Source organism: Gopherus flavomarginatus, chromosome 5 (genome assembly GCF_025201925.1).
Source record: "Gopherus flavomarginatus isolate rGopFla2 chromosome 5, rGopFla2.mat.asm, whole genome shotgun sequence".
Classification (NCBI taxonomy): domain Eukaryota; kingdom Metazoa; phylum Chordata; order Testudines; family Testudinidae; genus Gopherus; species Gopherus flavomarginatus.
The window spans coordinates 67,831,363-67,857,872 of record NC_066621.1 but is presented as its reverse complement, the minus strand read 5'-3'; the positions used below and the strand labels follow the sequence as shown (position 1 = coordinate 67,857,872).

The following is a 26,510-nucleotide window of genomic DNA, read 5'->3' as shown; positions in this document are numbered from 1 at the left end:
TCCCCAAGATCCCATATACCTGCAGGCAGGGACAGAAATTAGATTAAGATAGATGTCTTTTGGGTACCTGAAATGAATGACTGAAAGAGCCTCACATTTCCCAAGTATTCGTTTATCTTAATTTGCAAGAAAAATAATAAGCAAATGTATTGTGCATAAAATAAGGCATTTGTGTGTTTAGGGATCCACTGAGTATGCATCTATGAGACCTGTCGATGGCTTCAACAGATTTGCTTTGTTCTTGGTCTGAGACTTGCAAAATTGTACTATGATGCTAGAAAACGAACTTAAATGTTTTAATAAGATATGAGAAGATTTTTATTCTTGGTTTATTTTACAGATTTCTAAAAGGGTGAATCTTACATGTGAATTGGTTCTTTCTATTTCCTCCTTCTACTCCCAGTACTAGAATCTGATGAACAAATGGATTGGTACTTTGACAAGAAGATAAAAATAGAAAAGAGATGGACGAAAAATATAGGAGCAAATCCTTTAAATCAACAGAAGCTTTCCACATCCCTGTGACAGGGAAAATACCACAGCAGCCCAGCACCATAGCATTTAATTTCAGAAAGGGGAACTACGCAAAAAATGAGGTTAGTTAAACAGAAACTAAATGGTACAGCACCAAAGTAAAATCCCTTCAAGCTTCATGGAAACTTTTTAAAGACACCATAATAGAGGCTCAACTGTATACCCCAAATTAAAGAACATAGTAAGAGAACCAAAAAAGAGCCACCATGGCTAAATAACAAAGTAGAAGAAGCAGTTAGAGGCAAAAAGGCATCCTTTAAAAAGTGGAAGTTAAATCCTAGTAAGGAAAATAGAAAGGAGCATAAACCCTGGCAAATCAAGTGTAAAAACGTAATTAGGAGGGCCAGAAAAGAACTTGAAGAACAGCTAGCCAAAGACTTAAAAAGTAATAGCAAAAAAAACGTTAAGTATATCAGAAGCAGGAAGCCTGCTAAACAACCAGTGGGGCCACTGGACAATTGAGATGCTAAAGGAGCACTCAAGACGATAAGGGCATTGCGGAGACACTAAATGAATTCTTTGTATCGGTCTTCATAGTTGAGTATGTGAGAGAGATTTCCAAATCAGAGCCATTCATTTTAGGTGACAAATCTGAGGAAATGTCCCAGATTGAGGTGTCATTAGAGGAGGTTTTGGAACAAATTGATAAACTAACCAGTAATAAGTCACCAGGACCAGATGGCATTCACCCAAGAGTTCTGAAGGAACTCAAATGTGAAATAGCAGGACTACTAACTGTAGTCTGTAACCTATCATTTAAATCAGCTTCTGTACCAAATGACTGGAGGATAGCTAATGTAATGCCAATTTTTAAAAAGGGCTCCAGAGGTGACACTGACAATTATAGGCTTCAGTACCAGGCAAACTGGTTGAAACTATAGTAAAGAACAAAATTGTCAGGCACATAGTTGAACATAATTTGTTGGAGAACAGTCAACATGGCTTTTATAAAGGGAAATCATGTCTCACCAATCTACTAGAATTCTTTGAGAGGGTCAACAAGCATGTGGACAAGGGGGATCCAATGGATATAGTGCATTTAGATTTTCAGAAAGCCTTTGACAAGGTCCCTCACCAAAGGCTCTTAAGCAAAGTAAGCAGTCATGGGTTCAGAGGAAAGGTGCTCTCATGGATTGGTAATTGGTTAAAAGATTGGAAATAAAGGGTAGGAATAAATGGTCAGTTTTCAGAATGGAAAGAGGTAGATAGTGGTGTCCCCCAGGAGTCTGTACTGGGCCCAGTCCTATTTAACATATTCATAAATGATCTGGAAAAGGGGTAAACAGTGAGGTGGCAAAATTCGAAGATGATACAAAACTACTCAATATAGTTAAGTTCCAGGCAGACTGCGAAGAGCTTGAAAAGAATTTCTCAAAACTATGTGACTGAGCAACAAAACGGCAGATGAAATTCAACGTTGATAAATGCAAAGTAATGCACATTGGAAAACATAATCCCAACTATACATACAAAATGATGGGGTCTAAATTAGCTGTTACCATTCAAGAAAAAGATCTTGAAGTCACTGTGGATAGTTCTCTGAAAACATCCACTCAATGTGCAGTGGCAGTCAAAAAAGCGAACAGAGTGTTGGGAATCATTAAGGAAGGGATAGATAATAAAACAGAAAATATCATATCGGCTTTATGTAAATCCATGATACGCCCACATCTTGAATACCACATGCAGATGTGGTCACCCCATCTCAAAAAAAATATACTGGATTTGGAAAAGGTTCAGAAAAGGGCAACGAAAATGATTAAGGGTATGAAATGGCTGCCATATGAGGAGAGATTAAAGAATGGGACTTTTCAGCTTGTTAAAGAGACACTAAGAGGGGATATGATAGAGGTCTATAAAATCATGACTGGTATGGAGAAATAAGCAATTAAGGAAGTGTTTAAATAAGGAAGTGTTATTTACTCCTCCTCATAACACAAGAACTAGAAGCCATCAAATGGAATTAACAGGCAGCAAGTTTAAAACTAACAAAAGGAAGTATTTTTTTCACACAACAAACAGTCAACCTGTGGAACTCCTTGCCAGAGGATGTTGTGAAGGCCAAAAGAATAACTGGGTTCAAAAAAGAACTAGATTAATTCATGGAGGATAGAACCATCAATGGCTATTAGCTAGGGATGGTGTCCCTAGCCTCTGTTTGCCAGAAGCTGGGAATGGGTGATAGGGGATGGATCACTTGATGATTACCTGTTCTGTTCATTCCCTCTGCGGCACCTAGCATTGGCCACGGTCAGAAGACAGGATATTGGCTGGACCTTTGGTCTGACTCAGTATGTCTGTTCTTAAGTTCTTTTATCTAAGGACAAACGTTGGCCTGAAAAATGTAAGAGTTCAGATTTGTAAAACTTATAATTTTAATATGTTGAATACTGCACAAGAGTCCTTGCAGTTTCATTGTAGGTTTTTACAACCCCACAGATTACATTCTGTTCTCATTTTGGCAAAATAGCTATATTTGCATTGAAAACACTTGGAAAAAAGGGAAAGCTGACATGTGAAAAACTAGGTATATTTAGCTAGAAATAGGCTCCTTTTGCTTCAAAAAGGTGTAACCTATGAACTGATCTTTGAAAATTTTCATATTTTGAGTTCATAACAAGATGTACAATAGTTTAAAATTGACATTAATATTTTACATCCCTCTTCTGAAGCCAGCCTGACTGGTACACAGCCATAGTTGCTGTAAAAACTTTGGCTGCTATCACTTTCTTTGAGAATTTAACTTTAGAAGTAAGCTATCAATCTTCAAATGTTTTACACAGGGATAAAGTTAATTAGGATTGTTTCCTCAAGACAGTAAGTGCTTAGCAGAGTGATAATAAGAGTTCTTTGAGTCTATCTCCATTTGGCCTGTGAATAAAACCTCCATCATTTTTAACTTTTTTCAATATTGACTAGAACTTTTGTGGCATAGATTTTCAAAGCATAACAAAACCATACCAGAAAACCTTGCGAAAACAGTCATTTTTTGTTTTAATTATAGGTCCATTCAGGCCTTGATGTGAATAAATCATGAGAGAGCCTTGAAACAAAAAAAAAGGATGTGGTCCCCAAATGAAAATCCATCAGAAGTCATTCGGTAAGAGAAGATTTATTCCTACATGAAGTGTGACTTCAATTTGGCCAAATAGTGAAGTTTTTCCACGCATCCTAATAGTCCCTACTCAGCTCCTGGCTCTGTGCTCCATTTTCAGATAAATATTTAGACAAAAAGTATCACAATCAAGGACTCCTGCTACTAAAACTGTGGCAAAAACAATAAATATTCCTCGATCCCATCTGACTAAACTCTAAACAAAGATATACCACTAATGACATAATCAAGTGCTAAGAAAAAATCACCATAACCTACTGGACATTCTAGAAATTCCTTCCCAAACTCAATTTTTGTAATTAGGCAGAACTAGAACACGCCTAGAAGCCTATTATTACCACAGCACAAACATGGTAACCAAACTCTGATGCCCATAAAGGCAAGGCAATCCAATCCATCCAATCAAACAAAATCCACCCTGTTCCCTGTCCTCCCAGCACCCCTTCTTCCCCTCACCAAAAAATAAAGACTAGAAGCTCACATTAAATCTTCCTCAGAAAGAGGGACAACTCAGTTAGTCAGGGGACGGATGGGCTCTCCTCCACAGCAGACACATACCTAGGCAGAGATTTGAATGCCACTAAATCCCAATCTAGAACCTTATCAGAGAAGCAGGAATGTACATTGTTTCAGTTTACTAAAATCCTTATGGTAAAAAAATAAGGAGTTATTAATATTATAAGAAAAGTAATTTCTTGAAAAAAAACATCAATAGTGCATGTAGGAGCAGTAATATCCTTCTTTTCAAAAGTACTAAGGCTATCCCCTTTGTCGACTACTTTGTAGCATGCAAAACAGCAAATTTTTCATAAATATTTTTACAAAATATTGAAAGCACTCCATTTACCCAGTGGAATATGTTGAATGGAGAATAAATCAAACACTATGGTTTGCAAAGGCTAAGCAAGGTTCTACTACTTGATGCACATTTCTGTACATAAAACAGTTCTCTCCATGATTTCAGTCAGTATTTAAGTCTTTTTATACTTTTATTAGCATTTGTTGTTGGTAGAAGTAGTAGACTGATATCTGAAAATAGCTCTTTGCTGCACAGCAGCCCTGACTGCCATCAGGGAAAAAATAACCTACCATTTCAGTCTTTGTCAATATATTCACTTTTACTTCAGCAACTGTTTTTGAGCTGAATGGTGTGTGTGTGTGTGTGTGTGTGTGTGTGTGTGTGTGTGTGGTGGAGAGTTTAGGTCATAACAGGGCTTCAAAACTGATTAATTGTTTCATACAATATTGAGGAAATGCCACATGCTGCAAGTTTGCTTGCTGAACAATCTACATATTTCCTGGCTATTCTATTCTAGCAAAAAGATTTATATTAACTTGCTGGGCAGTGTTGTCTAGTGGAAAGGACACTGGACTGAGAGTCAAGGACACCTGGGTTCATTCTTGGCTCTGCTCCTGGCCTGCTATATGAATTGGGAAGGTCATGTGTCCTCTCTGTGCCTGTCTTCTTTATGTGAACATACAGTACCCAGCACAATGAGGAGCTAATCTTGGTAGGGGCCTAAGAACTACCAAAATGATAATAAAAGTGCTGAATTATCTGGGTGGGTGGGTGCGTGTCTGTGTAAACTGCATGTGTTTATTACAGGTGAGTGAAATCATTTGCTAGGATTTTCTGGGTATATCTCACTTAATCATTTCCCTGTCATTGTGAGGGCTTGGGCACTGGTGCAGCTTGGCTCCTCCTATTCTATTCCTGTGGCACATATCGCGTCTCTTGTTGGCTATAATACTTTGGTCTAATTCTGGGTATTGGGTTTAGTGTGCGGGTGCTGGGTGGTGTTGGTGACCCGTGATATATAGGAGGTCAGACTAGATAATCTGGTGGTCCCTTCTGGCCTAAAATTATATGACTCTCTGACACTTGGGTTCAAAGACTCCTAAAATTCACTCTGCACTATGCATGTCTTGCTGCACAGAAGCTGTGCAAGGGGCCTGCACATCCTGTTTCCCACAATAGGTTTCTACATCAGCTCTGTATAGGCCAGAACAGAGGATGGCACTAGAGCCATGGGATCTGTGATTGTGTAGTACATCTAATGACTAACACCCCACACAAGTGGACAGAGGCCACTATTCTAGAACAAACTGCAGGCTGGTGTAACAGCCCTCAAGGAGACTGAGCTGTAACTCTATGCCCTGGCCCTGGATTGGGATGTGGATTTTACTTCCCCAGTTCCACACCTTCACCCTGCCATCTGACTAATATTAAGTCCAACTACTGGAGGGTTTACATGAGTGAAGAGAATTTCAACCTATGTGCAAGTATTATATATTAATATTGTAATTATTACATTATCTCAGAAGTACTTTTTCCATACCTACGTTTTCTTATTGGCTTGATGAAAACCTTGGTGAAGTCTTTGCTGATGAATAATTAACTAATTGGAAAAACCAGAATTTGTCAGTGAACGTGAAAAGACAACAAAACATGCCAAAACATGCAAATATTTAGCACTAATAGTGAAAAGAGAATATTTTAACTCCTGCATGCTGCACTTGTAGCATTTATAAAGCCTTTTAAAAATTCAGCTGCTGGGATGCATTCTGTAACTACCCACTTCAACTATGTTAAACAGATTCCACAGGAACAACGTTTATCCTATGTTAAAGTGAATACCTTATGTATTATGAGTCACTGTGTCAGCATCATTCCTTTCTGCAAGTATTGACCTTTTTTGTAACAATTATCTTTTGTGAATCAACTGTTAAGAACTCTATTATGTAAATAAGCAGTATTATATTTAAAACAAACTGTCTTCAAGTAGAAAATGCTAATATGCTAGTATTTTGGGCTAATTACCTAAGATTTGCTTAGTTTTGGCACTGCTTTGCCCCAAAAAAGCTTTGGATACTGTGGTCAGTCCAGAAGCAGAAATAGCTGTTTCCTGTCAGATTGAATTAGCTTAAACAAACAACAGCCATAGAAAAAATTTTTACCAGGAACAGGAGCCTATTTGATCTCTAAATACATGTCAAAGGATACTTTGAATCATCTAAAAATATTAATGTTGAAGCCTTGTTAGTGTTCATTAGTGACCTAAAAATCATTAAGTAGGACAAAGTATTAAGGAAGAAGATTGCCAGTAAATACTGAGCACACAAATAAAGCAGTTGATTATGCAGATAAGGCAAAATATAGTTATAAAGATATATTTTCAGCAAGATCCTTCATGAAAACATGCAATAAAATCACAATAACCAAAAGTTCTAATATTTTTATTTGATTTTTTGTTTTTAATGGAATAAATGGCAAGTAAATCATTAAAAGAAATGTCAGCCCTGTCAGTGGCAGCTGCTCTCCCTTCTAAAACGGGAGGGGAAGTGTAGGAGAGGGGCAGCTAGCAAACCCCACAGCGGTCTGCAAAGTCACTAGTGGGAAAACAACAAAGGCCTTTCCATGCAACTAGCACAGATGTGCCCATAGCCAAACTGTCAGAAACAGTTAAGATGACAACTACTCACAGTTCATTATTTCCTTCTCACAGGTCACTGGGTGACAAGCTGGGTCACCATGCTTTGTTGACTGCTATAGTCCTCCCTCCACAACCCCTATTCAATTTAAATAAAGGTAAGCTGCTCAAGTTGATATACGAATGTAAACAAATATGTCCTAATGCTTGGAGAGCATGAAACTTCAACATTTATTGCACCTTTGTGCCATGTTTACTGTGATTTGTAACATTTAATCTGAATGATGAACAGAAAATTGAATTTGGATATCTAGCTGATTCAGAGACCAGAATTTTGTCAGGATGCAACTAAAGCATGTAATGAAAGCTAACTTGTCACCTATTCAAAGCTTTAACCTTAGAACATTTACATGGCATACATATCAAAAATAATTTACTTGAATTTCAGTGAAAAGATGTTTTTCCCATAAAAGGGCAAAAAAAGAATTTTTCACAAATAAAATTAAGGGAGAATGGTTAAAATGAACAAATATAGGCTTTTTAAAATGCAAAAACCATATTTCAGGACTGTTTTTAAAGTACGGCATGTGGAAATATTTTTGTTTATCTCCATTGCACAAAAAAAAAGTCTAGCAACTTTTAATTTCATTCTCTTTAAAACCTTTTCATCTGTCATCAGGTAGTAAACATATTCTACAAAACAGAGAGAGATGGTGGTTCTTATCTACGTTTTGACCACTTGGAATTTACCATGAATAAAAGAATCAAAGTCAAATATTTTATTAACTATTACAAACAATTCTACCAATTTGTAGCTGTGTCATTGATGGGAGTGGAAGAATAATGCCTTAGGCCTTTCCTCAGTAATTCTTCCTAAACTAATAAATCTTGAAAAAATCTAATCTCTGGACCTGGCTGGCTGATTGAGCAGACCTCTCTCTTTTAGATCCTACTAAGTGCCAAGCACTCTGGCTGAGATCCAAGAAAGCACTCCAGCGTGTGCTTAATTTTAAGCTAGTGCTGAAGTGCTTTGCTGGAGTGCTCAGAAACTGTCAGGACTAGATGTACATTTTTGTAGTTATAGATTGAGGAGTGACTCAATAAGACCAAGTCCAGCAAAACACTGAAGCATGTGATTAACTTTAAACATGTGACTAGTCCCATTTAATATCAATGGAACTATTCACATGCTTAAATGCTTTGCTGGGTTAGGATTTAAGCATAAAGTTCATTGAAATTGCCTTGCCTCCCTCTCTCTCCTGATCCATTCTTCCTGGCTCTTTGTGTTCCTTTCCCTTATATTGTGGCTTCCTATAGGTATATTATGGTAAGAATAGCATCTGTAATGCCAACTGAAGGTTACACAACCTCACTAAGGAATTATTGTATCAGGCAAAGAATGTGACCTCCAGATTTTAAAAATATGGAATGATGATTTTAAGTGAACTGATCTCCTCTATGGGGAATTTCATCTGCTAGTGTTGATTAGATAAAAGATGCTGCTTTCTTTTTTTCTGTTTGGGACTGTGACAGGGTGTATCAACCCTGCACTGGGCCAACAGGGAGGGACAAATCACTGTGGGCCCAGGAGGCCAGGTCCCCTTTCCCCTGCTGCGCATGCTCCAGATGGAAGAGCCAGATAAAAGGAAACAGCCCCACTCAGTCAGGGCTGGCTGCGGAGGAGGAGGGAGGACGGATACTGCAGGTTTCTCCAGAAGGGCCGGTGATGCTCCAAGCAGCAGAGCCCTTGGACCCAGACTATGTTACAGGCAACTTGCCGACTGCAGAGACTGATGGAGACGCCAAACTGTCACCAGCCAAAGAGATGCAACTTATGATGGGACGTGACCCAAGGGATGTAGTAGAAGCTGATGCCTAAACCCTTAGTGTGGAAGTCCCCAGCTTCATAGGGCACTGGGTCAGAACTCGGTGGAGCAGGAGGAGATGTGTTCCCCTACCACACCCCACCGACCACTAGGCGTGGCTGCTGTTTGCTCTCAGTCCCAGCCCGGGGGCTCAGGGACGATAGATTGTTTGTTTGTTCTGCCCCTCTCAGGGGCTTACAGACTGATTACTGTTCTGCCCTGCCCCAGAGGCTGCTTCCCCAATTGCTACTGTCTCCCCCAGCCAGGAGGTTTAGGGGTTATAGACTGTTTGTTTGGCCTGCCCTGCCCAGAGAGCCAGAAACTCAGTTGCAACTGCCTGCCCCAGCCAGGAGGCTCAGGGGCTATAAACTAATTGTTTGCTCTGCCCTGCCCAGGGGCTATGGACTAATTCCTGTTCTGTCTCACCCAGATGGCCAGAACTACAATTATTACTGCCTGCCCCAGCCAGGAGGCTTGGGGCTATAGACTAATTGTTTGTCCAGCCTTGCCCAGGGGCTGCACGCTGACCATTGTTCCATCCTACCTACCCAGAGAGCCAGAACTCCAACTGTTGTTGTTGGCCTCAGCCTGGAGACTCAGGGGGCTATTGTTTGCCTTCTTGGCCCTGCCAGGGGTCTGGAGCCCACCAAACTGCAATTACCTGATCTAAGTGGAAATCCCGACAACGAGGTGGCGGGGTGTATCAACCTCACACAGGGCCAACTGGGCCCCATGTCACAGGGCCATATTACCAGGATCTCATGGGGAAAATTATAGCACACTGATTCGAGGATGGCTGTCAGGTTTTTGTGGTAGCTTCTGTTCAGTTTGGTATGAAGATAAGGACATTTTGGAGCCATTTTTACTTTAACCTGTGAATTGTAGTCTTAATCCAGTAGAAAAAGAGGATGCCATACTAATTTTCTCTCTGGACTTTGACATCTTCTAGAGATCAGTCCTAAACTCAGTGCAAACCTGACATAAACTTTAAGTTTCCCATTATCTGATATTAAATCAAATTCCTAAGAACATGTACATAACACAATTCGCAGGTATCCCATATGAACAGACATCAGGGATTCTCTGAGCTACTTTACTGAAGACGCAGTGATGTAGACCATGTTTTTCAGCTTACAAAAATCCTGAAATTTAATTTAAATACTCCCTCACATTTTGCTTGTGAAATTTCCCACACTAAAATGCTTAATATGCTATATGACAGCTAACACATCTATCTCTGCCTCTACTGATTCAGAGGACAACATTGCAATTCTCTTGTTGAAGACTGGACAAGGTTCAAAGAGAATCGTTGCATTTCCTTTTTTCATTCTAAAATTTTTATGTGTTAAAGTTGAAATGTAGATACATAAAATAGTAAAATACTTAATTTTTATATTACATAAAATAATATATACCGAATCTGCTGTGGATAATTAAAGAGACAAGGTGGATGAGGTAATATCTTACATTGGACCAACTTCTGTTGGTGACAAAGATATGCTTTCGAGCTCTTAACCAATTGGTCCAATAAAAGATGTTACCTCAACCATCTTGTCCCTCTAATATCCTGAGACCAACATGGCTACAATTACACTATGGATCATTCCAGTTAGATATTGACATAATACTTATTTTTCTATATATCTAGAACTATCAAATTTCAATATATGTAGTACACAGACTCCCACTGATTTTATTTAAAAAGGGGTTTGCCTAGTGAGAATTATAGTGACACTATATTGACTTCAAAAGAAGCATTAATATGATCCCAGTAACTGTTCATTTTGGACCCAGTCCTTCAGTGTGCTGAGTGACTTCAACTCCCATTGCAGGACTGAACATTCATCATTATAACCTTTCAAGAACTTACAAGAAAGTGAATGGCAGCAACTCTGAATATTTGGTTTCAAATACAGAGCTAATATTCTTATAGACAATGGCTATTTTATTCAATACTTTGCTATATCAGTGATATGAAAGGACATAAAAACCACTATAGAACTAGTTATCTAAAATTATTTGTCAGGATTTTCAATTATACAGTGTTCTTTCATTATAGCTAAGTATTAGGAGTGGTATATACCTTTAGCATATTGTAAATATTTTTTAAAAAATATACTACTGGGATTTAGAACTGATTCCAGACAATTATGGTTCAAATTTCAACTCAATTCTGTAGTGCCAGACATAATATTAAAAATGAGGGGTAATGCACACTGTTAACTATTTAGTATTTTGTATTAACAAAAACTTGTGCTCATGAAGTATCCAATTCAACAAAGCATTTAAGTGTGTGATTAAATCCTAATGAAGACATTAGGGCTCAATTATGTCTTTAAAACTATGTATGTACCTAGGTGCTATATCAGCTCAGAGCCTAATATAAGAATCTAATTGGTCATGGAAAATTCCAAGCCAAGTGAGTAGAACCTATTTTATAGCTCAATGTAAACAATAAAACACTGAAGAGTACAGTGATTGTGAGATGCCACCCAAAACTCTGGGTGTCAGACATTTACTTTTCTTTCATCTTGTATCTTGCCATTCTCCCTACTCGAGGCTTATAGTATCACCTGTCTTGTCATGTTTTTCTAAATATAATAATGTTCCACACATAGCATTATCCCAACATACCCTGTTGTTATGACATAATATGGTAGCTTTCTTGGAAAAGGACACAACTTTATTACAGGTTGTCTTAAAAACCACCAAAGGACCAGTCAATTTTACATAACAGTGTCTATTAAACCTAAACATGCCCCCAAATGCTTTTCTCTGATGACATTATTATCATGGCAGATTCCCACGTTAAGGGTGAGCTCTGCCTGCCCCAATTAAAGCCACCTAAATGACGGTTGTTCTGTCAATATGAGGCTATATTCACTGCCCACTTTGTGGGAACCTACACATATGAAAATGAATCTGTTTCCCTGCTCCCTGAGAAATATCATTTAGTGATGACAGCTCTGAACTACAATCATCCTGAAAGTACCTTCATCTTAAAGTACAAAATTATGAAGAGGAAATATTTACAAACATAACAGAGTTTTTATTTCTTGCAGTCACACACAGCTATCCCTTTTGGTCCAGCCAATATCTGACAAAACCCAAACTCAGGTTGGTTCACTAAATAGGCAGGATCCAAAACCTGCTGGTCACCAGTTGAACAGCTTATAAAGGGGAGTGACTAACGTCAGTATGTGCTAATTTAAATTGCTGGGCCCATCCTGAAGAAAAACTCCCACAGAAATTTGCCTATCAGGCCTGATATGTAGATAGAGTTTCTACAAAAAACTATTCTATGCATACTTCATTCATTTGTGTGGCTTTCCTTCTCCCTATTACATAAATAGATGTCAACAGGCTATTTTACTGCTATATAACCATAGTATAGCTTTCACAATCATAAACTATATATTTATTAAATAAAATATCTTACACATATACAGCATTTTTCTTCTGGAAAGATGTTCAATGTGTTTTATAAACTATAACTAGGTGGAATGTTGCAGCTATTTAATAGTCTACAGCAATACTACATCACAGGTCAGGACCAAAAAAAACAGAGGAAAAGAATATAGAGGATTTGCTATGTTTGATAAGGAAGGTGACCTAAACATTTTATGAACTAGTATTGTTCCTACTTAAACATTTTACTCCAGAATGTTATTGACTATAAAATAATATTGTTACAATTTAAAGATATTAGTATGTGTTTTACTTCTTACTACAAAATACCACAATTCAATAAGACCCTCCAGCACACATAAATCCCATGGGAATTAAGGAGATTCATAAAGTTCAGAATGCGCAGTCTTGATTACAAGGATACTTTTCTGAATCAAAGTCTGTCTTCTGTCAGAGCTGTTCTTTGGCCTCCAAATCATAACCTTTTAGTAACAGTAAAGTTGTAAAAATACCCCAAAGCATGTAAATTGATAGTTAGTACACTTTATTCTTAACTTTTCCCACTGTGCTTAGGTCATGTGGCATATATCGTAACATGACATAACATGCAATGTAACATAATACATGGTAACACTGTAACATCACACAATAATTTAAGACCCTAGGAATATATACTCTAAACTTTGTAGAATAAATAAATGATGTTATGTTAGGCTTAACTTTGTATTTCAAAATATTTTTGAAAAAGCCAGTGTAGCCTGTATTAGCTGATTTGGAGCTCTTACATTTTATCTTTTAAACACAATAGTAATAACAATTAACTTTAAAGCTTGGCAGAATATTATTATTCATGGATTTTGCTAAAACTCTTCAGTGCTTTGAGGAGCTGTATAATTACTAGGTAGTATTAGAACTAATATAGTACATTGTTCCCAGAAATACTGGCTACAAAACACAGCACTTTCAGGAAGAAAAATCAAAGCATCAACCAATGGCAATTCATCTATGTGCAACACTTCCTGGAAAGGAAGAAGTTTAAAGGTATCTTCAATAATCTGAACACCCTGGTATTTGGAGTTATTTCTATTATATGATTTTATTATCATTATTTTATTATTATTAATTAGTTGGGAAAATTTCTACTACTAAGGTGATTTTAAAAAGTATATTATCGATCTGATGTTGCAAATCTTACTATAACTTCAAGGTTCACGTGCTATATGAAAAAAATGGCTGCTAAAAAACAATATTGAATTTTTGTTGAAAAAAGTACCATGAATGTCTACTAGACCGGTCTTCTGAATGATAAACCATTCATTTTAAATATTTTGCTCTAAAATAATTCAACATGGTTGCCCACAAAGAGGATAATTTATCAAATATAAAGGTAAGAAAAATAAATATTTTTGTGTTAATTATAGAAGCTTGAAGCTGCTATTATACTTTCCCTCTGTAATTTCACATTACTAAGATGGTTACTTTTTAGATATAGCTTTAACCAAAATATACTCTTAGGATATGGACTCAATATACTATGCCATGCTTCAGCTCAGCCTAAATTTCAGGTTGATAATGAAACATTTATCATGTAACCCTAAAAAAGTCTAGTGGCACAAACCATGTCACGTAATGTCAATAAAAGTCATATTACTTTGTGTTTTATGAGGTTTATGCACAGAATTTAAAAGTAAATTCCCCACTTACTATCAAACTGGGTGTACACATGAATCTTTATGCACATAAATGTCACCTCTTTTCATTAATTTTGGTCAAAAATCCATGTTTGCTTACAAGCCAGAGGGCTTCTGAGATATTTCAATAATATCCAGGAAATCAATCTTACATGAAACTGAAGGAAAACATCTAATGTCATTGAACAATAAATATCAGTTCTGTCAGTGGCTTACCTTTGAGCTGAGGCCTTAGGATGTTTCTCTTCTAGTTTCCTCACCAGTGCGACTGTCAGCTGCATAGTCTCCCTTAGGGGACCTGCAGGCATTAAATGGGCGTCCAAAGGTCCTGAAAGTTGTTTCTGATTGGAGTTGTTGACATTTTTTTGCAGAACCTAAAAAATGAAGTACAACTATGCAATTTATATATTGTTAATTAGAATAGTATGTGGCTACTTTTTCAAGTAAGTACTTTTTCTGTTGATCAACGGAAAATGTTGAAATCCAAATAGCTATGTCAAGATTTATCAAGAAACAGAAATTTAAGGAAGCAGTGATTTTTTAACCTCTTTCAGATATACAGAATGTGCAATTTCAACAATTTGGCACTCAGTGGAATAAAGGAAACTCAAACTGTAAAAGATTTGGAACAAAAAAAAGTTGAATTCATTAAAATCTTGCCTTAGTAAATGTATTTGTCTCAGATTTTTAAATTAACAAAAGCAACTAAGTTTATTTATTTAAACAGACAGAGATGGTAGAGGTTAACTTCTCTCTTTTCAAAATGCATTTTTGAAAAGACTGTCTCTAACCTGCCTCTGGCTTGGTACAGTGACCTCTTCTGCTGAGCTGCTCTCTATCTCCTGATGAGCTGTAGACCAGGCCCCATGGTGGATGTGGTGTTCCATCTGGGTCACCTCCTCTCTTACATTTAGCTCCTCTAGGTAGGTCAGGACAAACTCAGGATAAGCCTATAGGAAAGGACAAAGGCAGAAGAGTGACAAAGAGTAACATTAGGGTATATCAGCAGAATTACAACATATTATGGAAAGAGTGGTTGATATAGGCAATGTCACAAAAACTACTGCATATAAATAACTTTGTATTTCAGGAAGTTTTCCTAATTCAGATTTACATAATGACTTTTACAGATGTACTACAGTGAAAAATACACTATGCAAAGGCTAAGAAGTAACTTAAGAATATGAACTGACGGCTTTTAAGACTGAAACCCCCACATACATGGAGTAAAGCTTTTCTTATTACCTCTAATAAAACAAATATTGTATCTCTATTTTTAAATAACTATATATAATTAAATATGAGCATCATATTTAGCTAGGCTCTGAAATATAGGCTATTAGCAGAATGCCACTTCTCAAAAAGGCATGAACCCAAAACATATTTTACCATTGCAGATGGAAAAAAAGCTCTGAGTTGTGAAATGACTGCATTTTATTTTTTAAATAACTAACAATAAAATTCAGTTGCCAACTATTGACCTTGCTAGCCTATCAAAGTTAGCTAAAATCCTCCACGTGAAATTATCATATCCTAGCAATAACATCCTATTTCCTTTCAGCAGGAAGGGAGATCTGCATTCTCAGCCACTTAATCAACAACAAAATCACCATATATTCCATCAGGATAACATGATCAGTCTCATTTCCTTAGCCCAGGCTGTGAAGTGACTGCATTGTCCCTACTTAGAAGCTACTTCAGCCTAAGTAGCTTTCAAAGGGTCATAGGTGGCCATGGTGAACGAGGCTTGATTATGCCTAAATGAAAGTATTTTTTGCTTACAGTCATTATGGAGAATGTGGGGAAATTATGTATTTTTATGAAAAATATGCATGGCTCAGTTTACCCACTCACTTTTGTATTATGACCTATTAGAACTGATGGAATCAATTTATCCTCTGGGACAGGAAAATAAGAGATGGATGTTGATCACAATCCACAAGTCTTGGTTGGTATGAATGAACTGTCAAGCCCTGTCAACATGAATGGCGTTATCTTGAAAATTCAATGGAAGACCAACAACCAGATGTTAACTTTTAATGACTACCAGCCATTAGAGGCAGAACAGGTGAAAGCAGTAGATGACAAAGGTGTGGGAAAACTGTAAGAATGCTGTAAAAGATCAGAGGGGTAGCCGTGTTAGTCTGGATCTGTAAAAAGCGACAAAGAATCTTCGTGTGTCTGATGAAGTGGGTATTCACCCACAAAAGCTTATGCTCCTATACATCTGTTAGTCTATAAGGTGCCACAGGACTCCTTCTTGCTTTTGTAGGAATGCTGTTGCCCAGTGCAATGGGAGAGATGGAATCCTGGATGCTTTGGGCCAAAGAGGCAGGCAACACTGCCAGTATGGACACCTTTATAAATTCTGCTTTTTATTCTAATCTGAGGACCCTACACACTGAATGTCAATTGATTAATGAAAGATGGCTTGTTTTGAAAAGGCTGTCCTATGTCATTGCAAAACATCTGCTGGTTGCATAGCTCTCAAGAGGGGTAAGTTCCCAACTGGAGGGTTATACTCTTTTGGACCTGCTGAAGGAGCCATGGTGAAAAATAGCAGTGCTGAAGAAGTGATCCAGTCTCATGGTAGTAGAGCCATAGAGCCCTTTGTAAAAAGTGGAAGTCTAAGGCCTAGCTTTGATGATATAGCCTCCCAGAGACATTGTGTAAAAGTTAGAGGCATAGTATTTCCTGTGGGTCTTTGACAGATACAAATGTAGTTTACAGCTGTATGATCACTTTTACTATTTTTTCATGGAAAAATATTCAAACACTTGTTAAGTACTATACTTCAAAACTGCAAATATGAAACATATTTTTTTTAAAAAATACACTCTCATTAATATTTCTGTGGGGACCGTCTGCTAAACACAGACTAGCAGTTAGTGACTGTTATTAGTATATTTCATAAACACAAGGGCAAACATTTCACTGGGTAGCTCTTGAGTCCAGTCTATCTAATCTATTTAATTTATAAAGCACCTATTGCTATTGTATTTTAGCACCCTTTCTAAACAATATTCTGCAATGCCAATTCTGTACCCACGGATATCAATGAAATTTCTGAGCCCAAACAGAAAACAGAACATCAGGGCTGCCATGCAGATCTGAGAGAACTTTCTTGTTCCACATATTTTGAGATCACTTGATAATGTTAACATCACAATAGCTGTTGATAATATTATCAATTTTAGCAGATGCATCTAATGATAAAGTTCAATATTTTGTGCCTCAGTTGTAGTGTCTTGGTTTTCAATTAGTTTACAGTCAACCTTTCTTCATCTGTGAGGATTTTTTTCTTCTGAACTCACTGTATTTTAAAGTAAACTTCTCAAACAGAAAAAGCAGTACAATAAGTGGCTTTCATTTTCTGAGGAACAGATTAGATGTTTTTCTGCCGTCAATAATATTGAGTCTTGCTAGCTGTGTATCTAGAATTTGATGCAGCACTCTCACTTGTTTATTCACAGTTTATCACTGTCTTTAACTCAGATCTGATACACTACACTAGATCTCCCACAAACATTTCAAAAGTGCTTAAGTGACTTAGGAGCCTAAGTCCCATTGTGTATGAATCACTTTTGAAAATGGTACTTAGCACTTTTGAAAATTTTACCCATAGTCTTTAATGTGTTTCACTTTTAGGATTCAATTTGCTTTAAGTGCACAATATTCATGATGATACCAATGATAGGCATAAATGCACAATCCATAACAAAGTATGGCTATTAAAGAGCACAGTTAGCATTTATTGATTTCTAGAAGTAACTGAAATCTGATTTCTACCCTTGTTTATAATGAGATCAGACTTGACGTTATTTTTCAGGTAAAGCTTCTATTGATTTAAATGGGAGTGAAGAGTATAGAAACTGGCCCATTATGAGTAAGGGCAACAATTGCAGTTCTGAAGAGAATATTCAGGGAAGAAACCCAAAAGTTAATTTATCCTCAATGCATAACACTAAGATGTTTGAGAAGTTAACTTGTACTGTACTTTACAGCAATGATATTGTCAAGAGACTGGAAAGAGATATCAGTGTCAGATTAGGAATAAGCACTTTATAGTACAGCATTTGATCATTTTATAGTATTGCCTATAAAAGCTTACATAGTACAGAAGACAATTATATTTAAGCAGTATAAACAATAGATTGTAAATTATTTGCAAATATAATTAATCAATGAATAGCAGATATCAGTTCCAAAGAAGTGAGTTTCCCTTTCAATATGAATGTGTCACATATCATTACACTGTATTGTCATTTTACTGTGTCAGTTCTTGTTGGCTGACACATGCTGCAACTTAAAACATGACACTACAGATAAAGTGAATGTGCTGGGAAATATATAGAAAAATACACCATTTGGGGATTAGAACTACTAATTGTTAGCACCCAGTTCTCAGTGAGTCAAGTACAGGCCAGAATTGAACAGAAATGTTCTGTTGTCACTTGTCAGCAGTTAAGTAGTAGAATTTTTGGAAGTCAATATTATATAGAGAGTACACAAAGGGTTTTAAAAAGCCAGCACATGAAAAATCACTATGCATAACAAAAAAGAATGAAGTGCTGTACTCAGCAGGTAAAGAAAGAGAGAACACTTCTACTGTCGCTTCATTCTGTCAGTCCATCAATGTTGTGTGAACAGTAGTATCTAATCATTCCGATGGAATGTCCATAAGAGTGGGAGGAAAATGGAAGGCTGGTCCCAGACAGACAATGCTACTGACAGGCCTCCTATTGATTTCCTGCTGGACTGAGTATTCTATTATTTTCTGTAAGTTAGCAGATTTTAACACTATACATGTTCCCAACATTTCAGGGCACATTTTCAGAAAATTCACTGTACATTCAAGAGCCACTGAAACTTTTTAGGTCCTGGTAAAGTACAATTCAATTCATCTTTGCAAAAGGCACTGGACATCACTCCATCTAAGCCACTAGTGGTATACAGCCAATTATTTGAGTTGGAAGGGCAAGAAGGGGAGAAGAGAGTGAATGTTAACCAAATACTACTGTCCATGGATCCCTAACACCCACATATATGAACTGACCTAAAATATGTCAGAATTCATTCATTCAAGCTGCAGCGTGAGGACACTCATCTTCACCCATACAAAATAAAAGGAGTCTCTTTGTCAACACTATGCACTAAAGGCCGTTGCACTCATGTTGCCAACATTAACACTATCATTCAGAGACTTGATGTGACTGCAGTCACTGAAAAGGAACTTCTTGACAGCAAATATACTCAGAGAAAAATACTCCTATTCCACCAGTAATGTATTTGAAGAGTGGTGTTTCCTTTACTGTTAGAGAGTAAGAACAACAGCCAGCAGTCCATTGTATTTACAAAAAGAGCAATCACAAGTGTAAGTTGGTTGGTATTTTTAATGTCATCTTCAGTTTAGTCCTGAAGCAGTCGGTTTTAGTTTGTTGGTTGATTTTATTTTTTAAGAAGTGGGCTTTGTCCGGCAATACTGAAAGGAGGACAGGAGACACCTGATATGGTTTTAATCAGGTCACAACTTTATTATTAGATGTCTGGGACTAACCAGCAGATAAAAGTGGATAGTACAGGTAACTCCATGATCATTCATTAACTACCGGGGTCCTTCTGTCAGCCTCCTCTTTTTCACCCAGGGCCCCCAGCCAACCCATTGCTGAGACCTTCACCCAAGGCCTTCCACAGCTCAATGGCACATCTGCAAATTCAGAAACAAAAGTCAGACCTTCCCTGCTTGGCCACCTCTTCTCTCCCCAGGGAGAGGCTTGGAATGCAGGCAGGAAAGGGGTCTCTCGGAGGAGACACTGATTGGTGCAGGGAGGCTGAGACAGGGCGAGTCCCTTACCATTCCCCCCTCAAATAAGGGTTATAGTGGGCTATAAGAAAGGGGGGTTGACTCACTGCTTTGCCAGCCATTAGAGCTCTGAATACCCCCCTTCCCATTCCACTTGTTTAACAAACACTTCTTTTAAGGTGTTCTAAGACCTTTACCAAGCCATTTATCCAGTCGTTGCAACCCTTCCCTATGGAGTCCCTGCACTGGGCAGCCGCCCCACACTTATATAATGAGTTGTGACATCATAGCCTAACTGTCTTCCCTGTGTACCATAACAAAGCCCTCCCTGAACTCGCTGTGGGAAAAGCAAAAATAAAAACGTTGGCCAATCTGGTGGTGAGGTAAAAATTCCTTCCTGGCCCCCTAGAAAGGAGCAGCTAGGACAACACCCACAGCAGGTCCTGAGCAAACCTGGCATTTTGCTGCCTCAAAGGGAGGTAGAGTGGGTGCTGTTCTGCTTGGTCCTGGAAAAGGGAGTTTCTCCCACTGGGCTTGCCATGTTTGATCTCCCCACCAATTCTGGTCCCTGGGGAGGAGATTCAGTGTCAGTGTCACCACACTGGCTCACACTCTCTTCTACAGCCACTTCTGAGCCTCACATCCCCTCCTGGCTGTAAAGCACTATTCCCTCTTCCCTGGCAAGCTTAACAATGCCCTGACTCACATCCCCACTGTTTAAAGATGCTATGTTGCCATTGACTCAGAGTTTTACTGAAACAACTGCCTCGCTATCATTTAACTTGAGAACTGTCCTTTAAATATTCCTCACAATACACAAATACCATAAATAGGCGTTCCCTTCTTTCCCAATCAAAATGTGGAGAGGCCTTTCTACATCTCTTTTTAATGAAAGAATATCTCATTGTTTGCTAAAGCTAAAGTTTTGTTCCATGTACAAAATCACTACATTTAAAGCTCTTTGAATGTTTAAATTAAAAACTCTGTTAGTCAGTGGCACAGCAAGACCTGGGCTTAAGGGGCTAAAGTTCCAGCCCCACATGTGTACAAGCCTCTCTCAACAAATGAATATAAAAGCAATGAAATATGCACCTCATTTCAGATGGCAGTCGCACCATATATTATTTTTAGCTTTAGCCTTCCTTCCAAATACTGATTTCTGGCCAAGTGAATTTTCTTATATCAATTAAATTTAGAATAATGTTGCATTTTTATTTATAAAATACTAGTTATAAATCAAAATAGACGTGTGTAAAATAATGATGAAGGAAATTATTTAAAAAATCAAAGGACAAAAGCAAATTTAAAAAAGACACCAATAACTGAAAAAATATGTTTATAGAATGTTCTAATATTAACATGAAGGCAATTTAAAACAAAAACATTGAAATTATTAATGCAGGATGGTGCTTTCCTCACCACACACACATAACTTTCCTACATTGATAGGTTTCATGTGAAAGTATGAAAAGGAGGGTAAACCAGTTTTAAAAAACCCTCATCTTCCTTCAAACATACTTATGAAGCACGCACCTTACAATAGATAGAACCATCATTTCCAAACCCCCAGAGTTGATAGATGCTGCTTTTGTCTCTGTAATGGAAAGGATAATCAAAGAGTTAAACCTGCTTAGTTCTTACTAAATAATAATAAAAAAAATTAACACAGCAAATGGCATTTACACTTTTAGTTTCCAGAGTGAGATTTCCCATATAAAAGATGCCTTTTCACTTTTGCCTGATGAGTCATGATACATGTTTTAAAAAACCAAAAAGCTATTCTGAAAACAAGAAATTAAACACAATGCCAGTGACACTGAAAACCTATTTCCTTTTCTGTTTTCTTATTGTGTTTTAGATAATCCATCAGCATTTCTTTTGACTACACCATATAAGAAATCAGATTTTTAAAAAATGCTTAAATAGGGTAAAAGTTGTGATACTGAGAAATCCCCAAAATGCCCAAATTCTAACTGACACTGGATTTTAACTCATGATGCCTTATTTCTGGGGGAAAGGACTTCACAATAGCACAAGCTGAAGAAGGAGGATGGACCTTAAGGTTTAGTTTCCTAGATTTTATATCTTTCTCAATCTTAACATCATCTTACGATTTTTACATCATGAACATTTCAATATTAAACAATCTAACACTTCAAAACAAGAAGTTCCTTAAATCAGTGCAATTTTATCAGATCTTTAAATAGAGGTTGCTCCTGCCCTTTAGTTTCAGGGTGTATACAAAAATTCATTTCTGAGGTAGTGTCCTATATAAGAAAAAAAGACATCGTAGCATTCCAATACATGGACATTTGCTTAAGGATATATCAGCAGGCAAAAGATCATGTGCATCTGACTTGTGTAACATTTACTTTAAATGTAAATAAATCAAAACTAGGTTCAGTGCACAATCTTATTCATATGGGACATGTCTTGGGAATGACCTAGTGTAGGTAGAGGAGTTTTTCCCCCTAAGTGTCAGCAAGTGACAGATCTCAATGACACCCTGTGATATTTTTCTGCAGGGAGTGCACCCAGAGTAGAAACATACTCAAAGTTACTAGCAATCTTGACATCTGTAACACTCCTGGGGCATCACGTCAGCCCCCTTTAGGTTATTTCAATTTGATCTACATATCCATGAATATAAAAATCAATGTGCCCAATGGTCTAGTAAAACATTCACCCTATCTTATGCAATTGTTCCTTTGCTGGGAAGTATAGGCATAAAAGGCATAGTGACCCTGAGAACTATGCCATTGGGAATACACAATATTAATAAAAGATCTCCCATGCGGAGCAGGTTAACAGATATAATCTACTAAAAAACTTTCCCTTGATCTTTCTTTCTAGGGTTAGGCTTGCTAGAACAATATTGGAAATGTTTACTTCTAAATAAATGTGAATGTTACCCAGTGTACCTAAGTCAGATTCCATATTTCATACTATTTAATTTTCAGAATTGAGGCCCGCTTGCTAAAGCATGTGTAGTCCTTATGCACAAAAATAGACTTCAGTGGGAATACTCATATAAATCAGGGCTACTTCTTGAGAAAGAATTTTTAGAACTGTACCATGTTACTGAGGTGGTTCCTTTGTCATTTGTATATACCTGTTGATGTTTTCCAGTGTGGAAAGTCTGTGGGTACAATGTGTTCTTTTAACCATGCCTAAGTATATAATTAATAATGCTAATATACAGCTTGTAAAACATCTGGTATGTAAAATGCAGAACACACAAAAATTGGAGATCAAAAAAGGATAAAGCAAACAAACTTTTGTTGTGAATGCCCAACACCAAAACATAGTCGTGTACACTACTGTGTATACTATGGAGTTCTTGAAGGAGAATTTGAATCTATACCTGACAAAACCATTCTCATGGCTTGCACCATGGATTATCTAGTAGCAAGGACACTGGAATGGCACATGCATTTAGTATCTTAGAAAGGAGTTCATTTTCAAGCAAAAAAATTGCAAACAAGTCCCTGAGAGAGTTTGTAATGAATAGCAAAAAAAAATAAAAATAAAAATACTGTTGCAAGTAGTTTTGCCTTTTGCTTATACTTCTCTAAGTGAACCCAACCTACACATTCAGTCTAAACTGAATGTTTTTCCATTACTGTGTTTCTGACATCTGTCTGCAGAGCTCTTCAGCATATCTGGAGTTGCATGTAGTGGTCAGAGGATTATAGATAGTGAGACCTCTGGGATGTTGTTTTGTTTCTTGCATTTGCTAAGGAAGTAGATGTCATTGTTAAATTTTGCTTCCTTTTTCTTCATGTTTTGGAGTTTCCATTTCAGATAGCAAAATTCAGTATCTTCCATTGTTGTATGCTTTTCCATTGATTTCAATGAACTTTGAATCAAGTTTATAGTTATAAGGGACAAAGTGAAAAAGCATGTACATGATGTGATGATCCTAAAGAAAAGAGAGTCTCATGGTGATGGCCAAGATAAGAAAGAGTTACTGTTAGCACGTAACACAACAAGTAACTTTACTTTTCGTGTTTGGTGGGGAAGGAGAAGAGGAGGACGACGATATTCCAGTGCTCAACTAACAGAACTTAGCTAGTGTAAATTTTCATAGCTCCATTGACTGCAGGATCCACCCCAATAATCTTGCAGGATTAGCAGAAATCAGAATGCATTCAGACTGGGAAAAGCAAACACTATATTGTAGCGTCAACTCTATTTTTAGCTTATATATTTCAAAGAGGCTACATTCTTAAACTGTCCAAACCAGAGAGAGAGATGAGTAATAATTAGATGACTGTTTATATTGAAATTCTGATCCCCGTAGTAATTTGAAGATGAAAGATCAGATATAATAATACATTGATTAACATATATGACTCAGGAACACTGAAATAAAACAGTATAGCAGCATTTCCCAATAACATTTAAATTACCCATATAATTCTACATATGGCACAAACTACATATTATCAGTACCTTTTCTGTACTGTTAACTTATATCCTTCCAGAGATGTGCCATCATCTGTCTCAACTCTAACTGGATGACCAATAGCTAGACAGCTCTGTACCATAGCTCGACTCAGAATCATTCCAGCCTTCCAATGAATGGAGAAAAAAGGGTTTGAATAAGTTAAAAGAACCAGAAAATTCAACAATGTGTTACAAATAGAGAGGTCATTATGCCTGGATAACCCAGGATATTAACAGTTGCAGAAAGTGAAACACTACCCACAACTTAGCAGTCAATGAGCCCTGCTCAGAACCAGTGATCTTCTGTACAACAAGGGTGGCATTTTACAGTTCAGTGCAAAATAGAACAGACCCCTGATATCTTCATGTGTCCTTTTTCTGTGCATATTTCACAGTGCAACAATTTAGGGTCCATAACGTGTCACTTGCTATCCTTATAACTACAGAGTTTACTTGAAATATGTATGCACAGAAAAAAAGTTCAGTGAACTGCAAAGATTGCAACGAATCTATAGTCTTTGAGTCAATTTAAAGTTTTACTCCAAGTCTGAAACAGTGCTGGTTAAACATCTTTAAAGACTAGTTTGAACTGTTTTTTTTTTGTTGTTGTTGTTCTAATGTCCGCACTTACTCCCAAACCAGATGACGAAAGCTTTGTTAGAAGTGAAACATTTAACAATATTTTATGGCATTTCTTTAAATTGCATTTAAAATTATAACAAGTATTTTCACAAGATTTTCCCAAACATTTTGTTGGCAATATTTTAATACATTATCAATTGTGGCGAGAGAAAAATAGGACAAAGGAGATAGAATAGAAAATAGGGAAAGATTTATTGGATGAAGTAGCCTAGCACACTGCCAGAGCAGGATTGACCCCCAAAGAATATTTGCTAACACTTTGTCCAGTGTTCCTTAAAAAGCCCCAAATAATCATGGTGGGGGAGGGGGTAATGTCTCATGACTTTTTTGGGGAGCCTATTCCCCAGCCTCATAGATCTCACAGTCAAGAGTTTGTCCTGACAGTCATTGATTTTCATTCAATTATTTCTAGTTATATCCTCTTTTACAATAATAAATAATTCCTCTCCATTATTGGTACACACTTATCAGTATGAAAATGTTAGTTTATAAGGACAGTTTAAAATGTAAATCATCACCTGATATAATTTTTATCAGTCTTGGAAAACTGTCATGAAAATTTATCTAGTTGACTGCAAAATCTGTTCACCCACCCTTTACCAGGATGATGTTGGTGATCATGACAGTGGTGGTGGCGTTGGGAGTTATGCACTCCAGATTAGCAGGCAAGTAGAATTTTGAAAAGCTGACTATATCTCTAGGGTACACAAATATTAAAAAATATGTATTATTTACCTTAAATATTTCAGTGGCTCCTGGGATGCTACAGGCTAAGAGAGTACTTTAAGCTAGTAGTTGCCATACCAGAATCTATCAATGGTTATTGCACCACGGTACCTGAGACACTGCAGTATTTCCCTATATATAGGACATAACATAACTGCAGGATACTATAGGTTAATAACTATTGATAAATATTTACTTTTCAATGGCACTTACTTTACAAAGACTTTTTTTAAAACAAACTAAATGTTTTAGTGATTTGTCTAATCCATAATAGTCATGGGTAGATCCACACTAATTAACCTTTACACCTCCATAATAAAATGTCATAACACGAAGTTACTGTGGATGGTTCAGCTAAATTGAGCACAGAAGTAAATGTTCATCCAAAACTTCAACTGAAGCATATTGTGAGGTTTGCTAAAGTTTGGGTAACTTAGTTTATTTGGAATTTCACAGGCCACTGCATTTTGTAGTGCCATCTAGGGCAACAAGCTGAAATGGCAGTACTTCTGAAAAGCCAGGAAACACTGGACATCTCACAAGAAAGGCTGTTTCTTGGGATTTCCAGACAGAAGGAATTTGGGTCAGATTCAAAAAAGGATTCAAACTTTTACGTGCATATCTTCATTAAACCTCTGAACCTTTGGGGTTTAAGTATCTTTGGGAGTTACATGCTGCATGTATAGATTTTGCTTTTTATAGCTCAATAAAACAGTTATGAGAGAAGACGACGACCAAACAGGTTTAGTAAACATTATGGATCCAAGACTTGCAAAATTAGGAGAGACAAACAAGACACATTTCTGACTTGCAGGAGGGCAAAGAAAGCATTTAGATTACACAAAC

At 37.1% G+C, this 26,510-nt stretch overlaps 1 protein-coding gene across 10 annotated transcripts in view; it reads right to left on the bottom strand.

Annotated features, from left to right (window-relative positions):
- DCDC1 (doublecortin domain containing 1) overlaps positions 1-26,510 on the bottom strand; it is a 414,877-nt gene that overhangs the window by 160,610 nt on the left and 227,757 nt on the right. For all 10 annotated transcript variants that reach the window (XR_007774648.1, XR_007774649.1, XM_050954983.1 and 7 more), the window contains 4 exons: positions 24,303-24,421; positions 21,381-21,441; positions 14,836-14,994; positions 14,261-14,418 (listed from right to left, as the gene is read on the bottom strand). Coding sequence is in view for 8 of the 10 variants with exons in the window: in XM_050954983.1 (XP_050810940.1) it covers positions 14,261-14,418; positions 14,836-14,994; positions 21,381-21,441; positions 24,303-24,421 (497 nt within the window). In the remaining 2 variants the exon portion in view is untranslated. The remainder of the gene's footprint in view (positions 1-14,260; positions 14,419-14,835; positions 14,995-21,380; positions 21,442-24,302; positions 24,422-26,510) is intronic.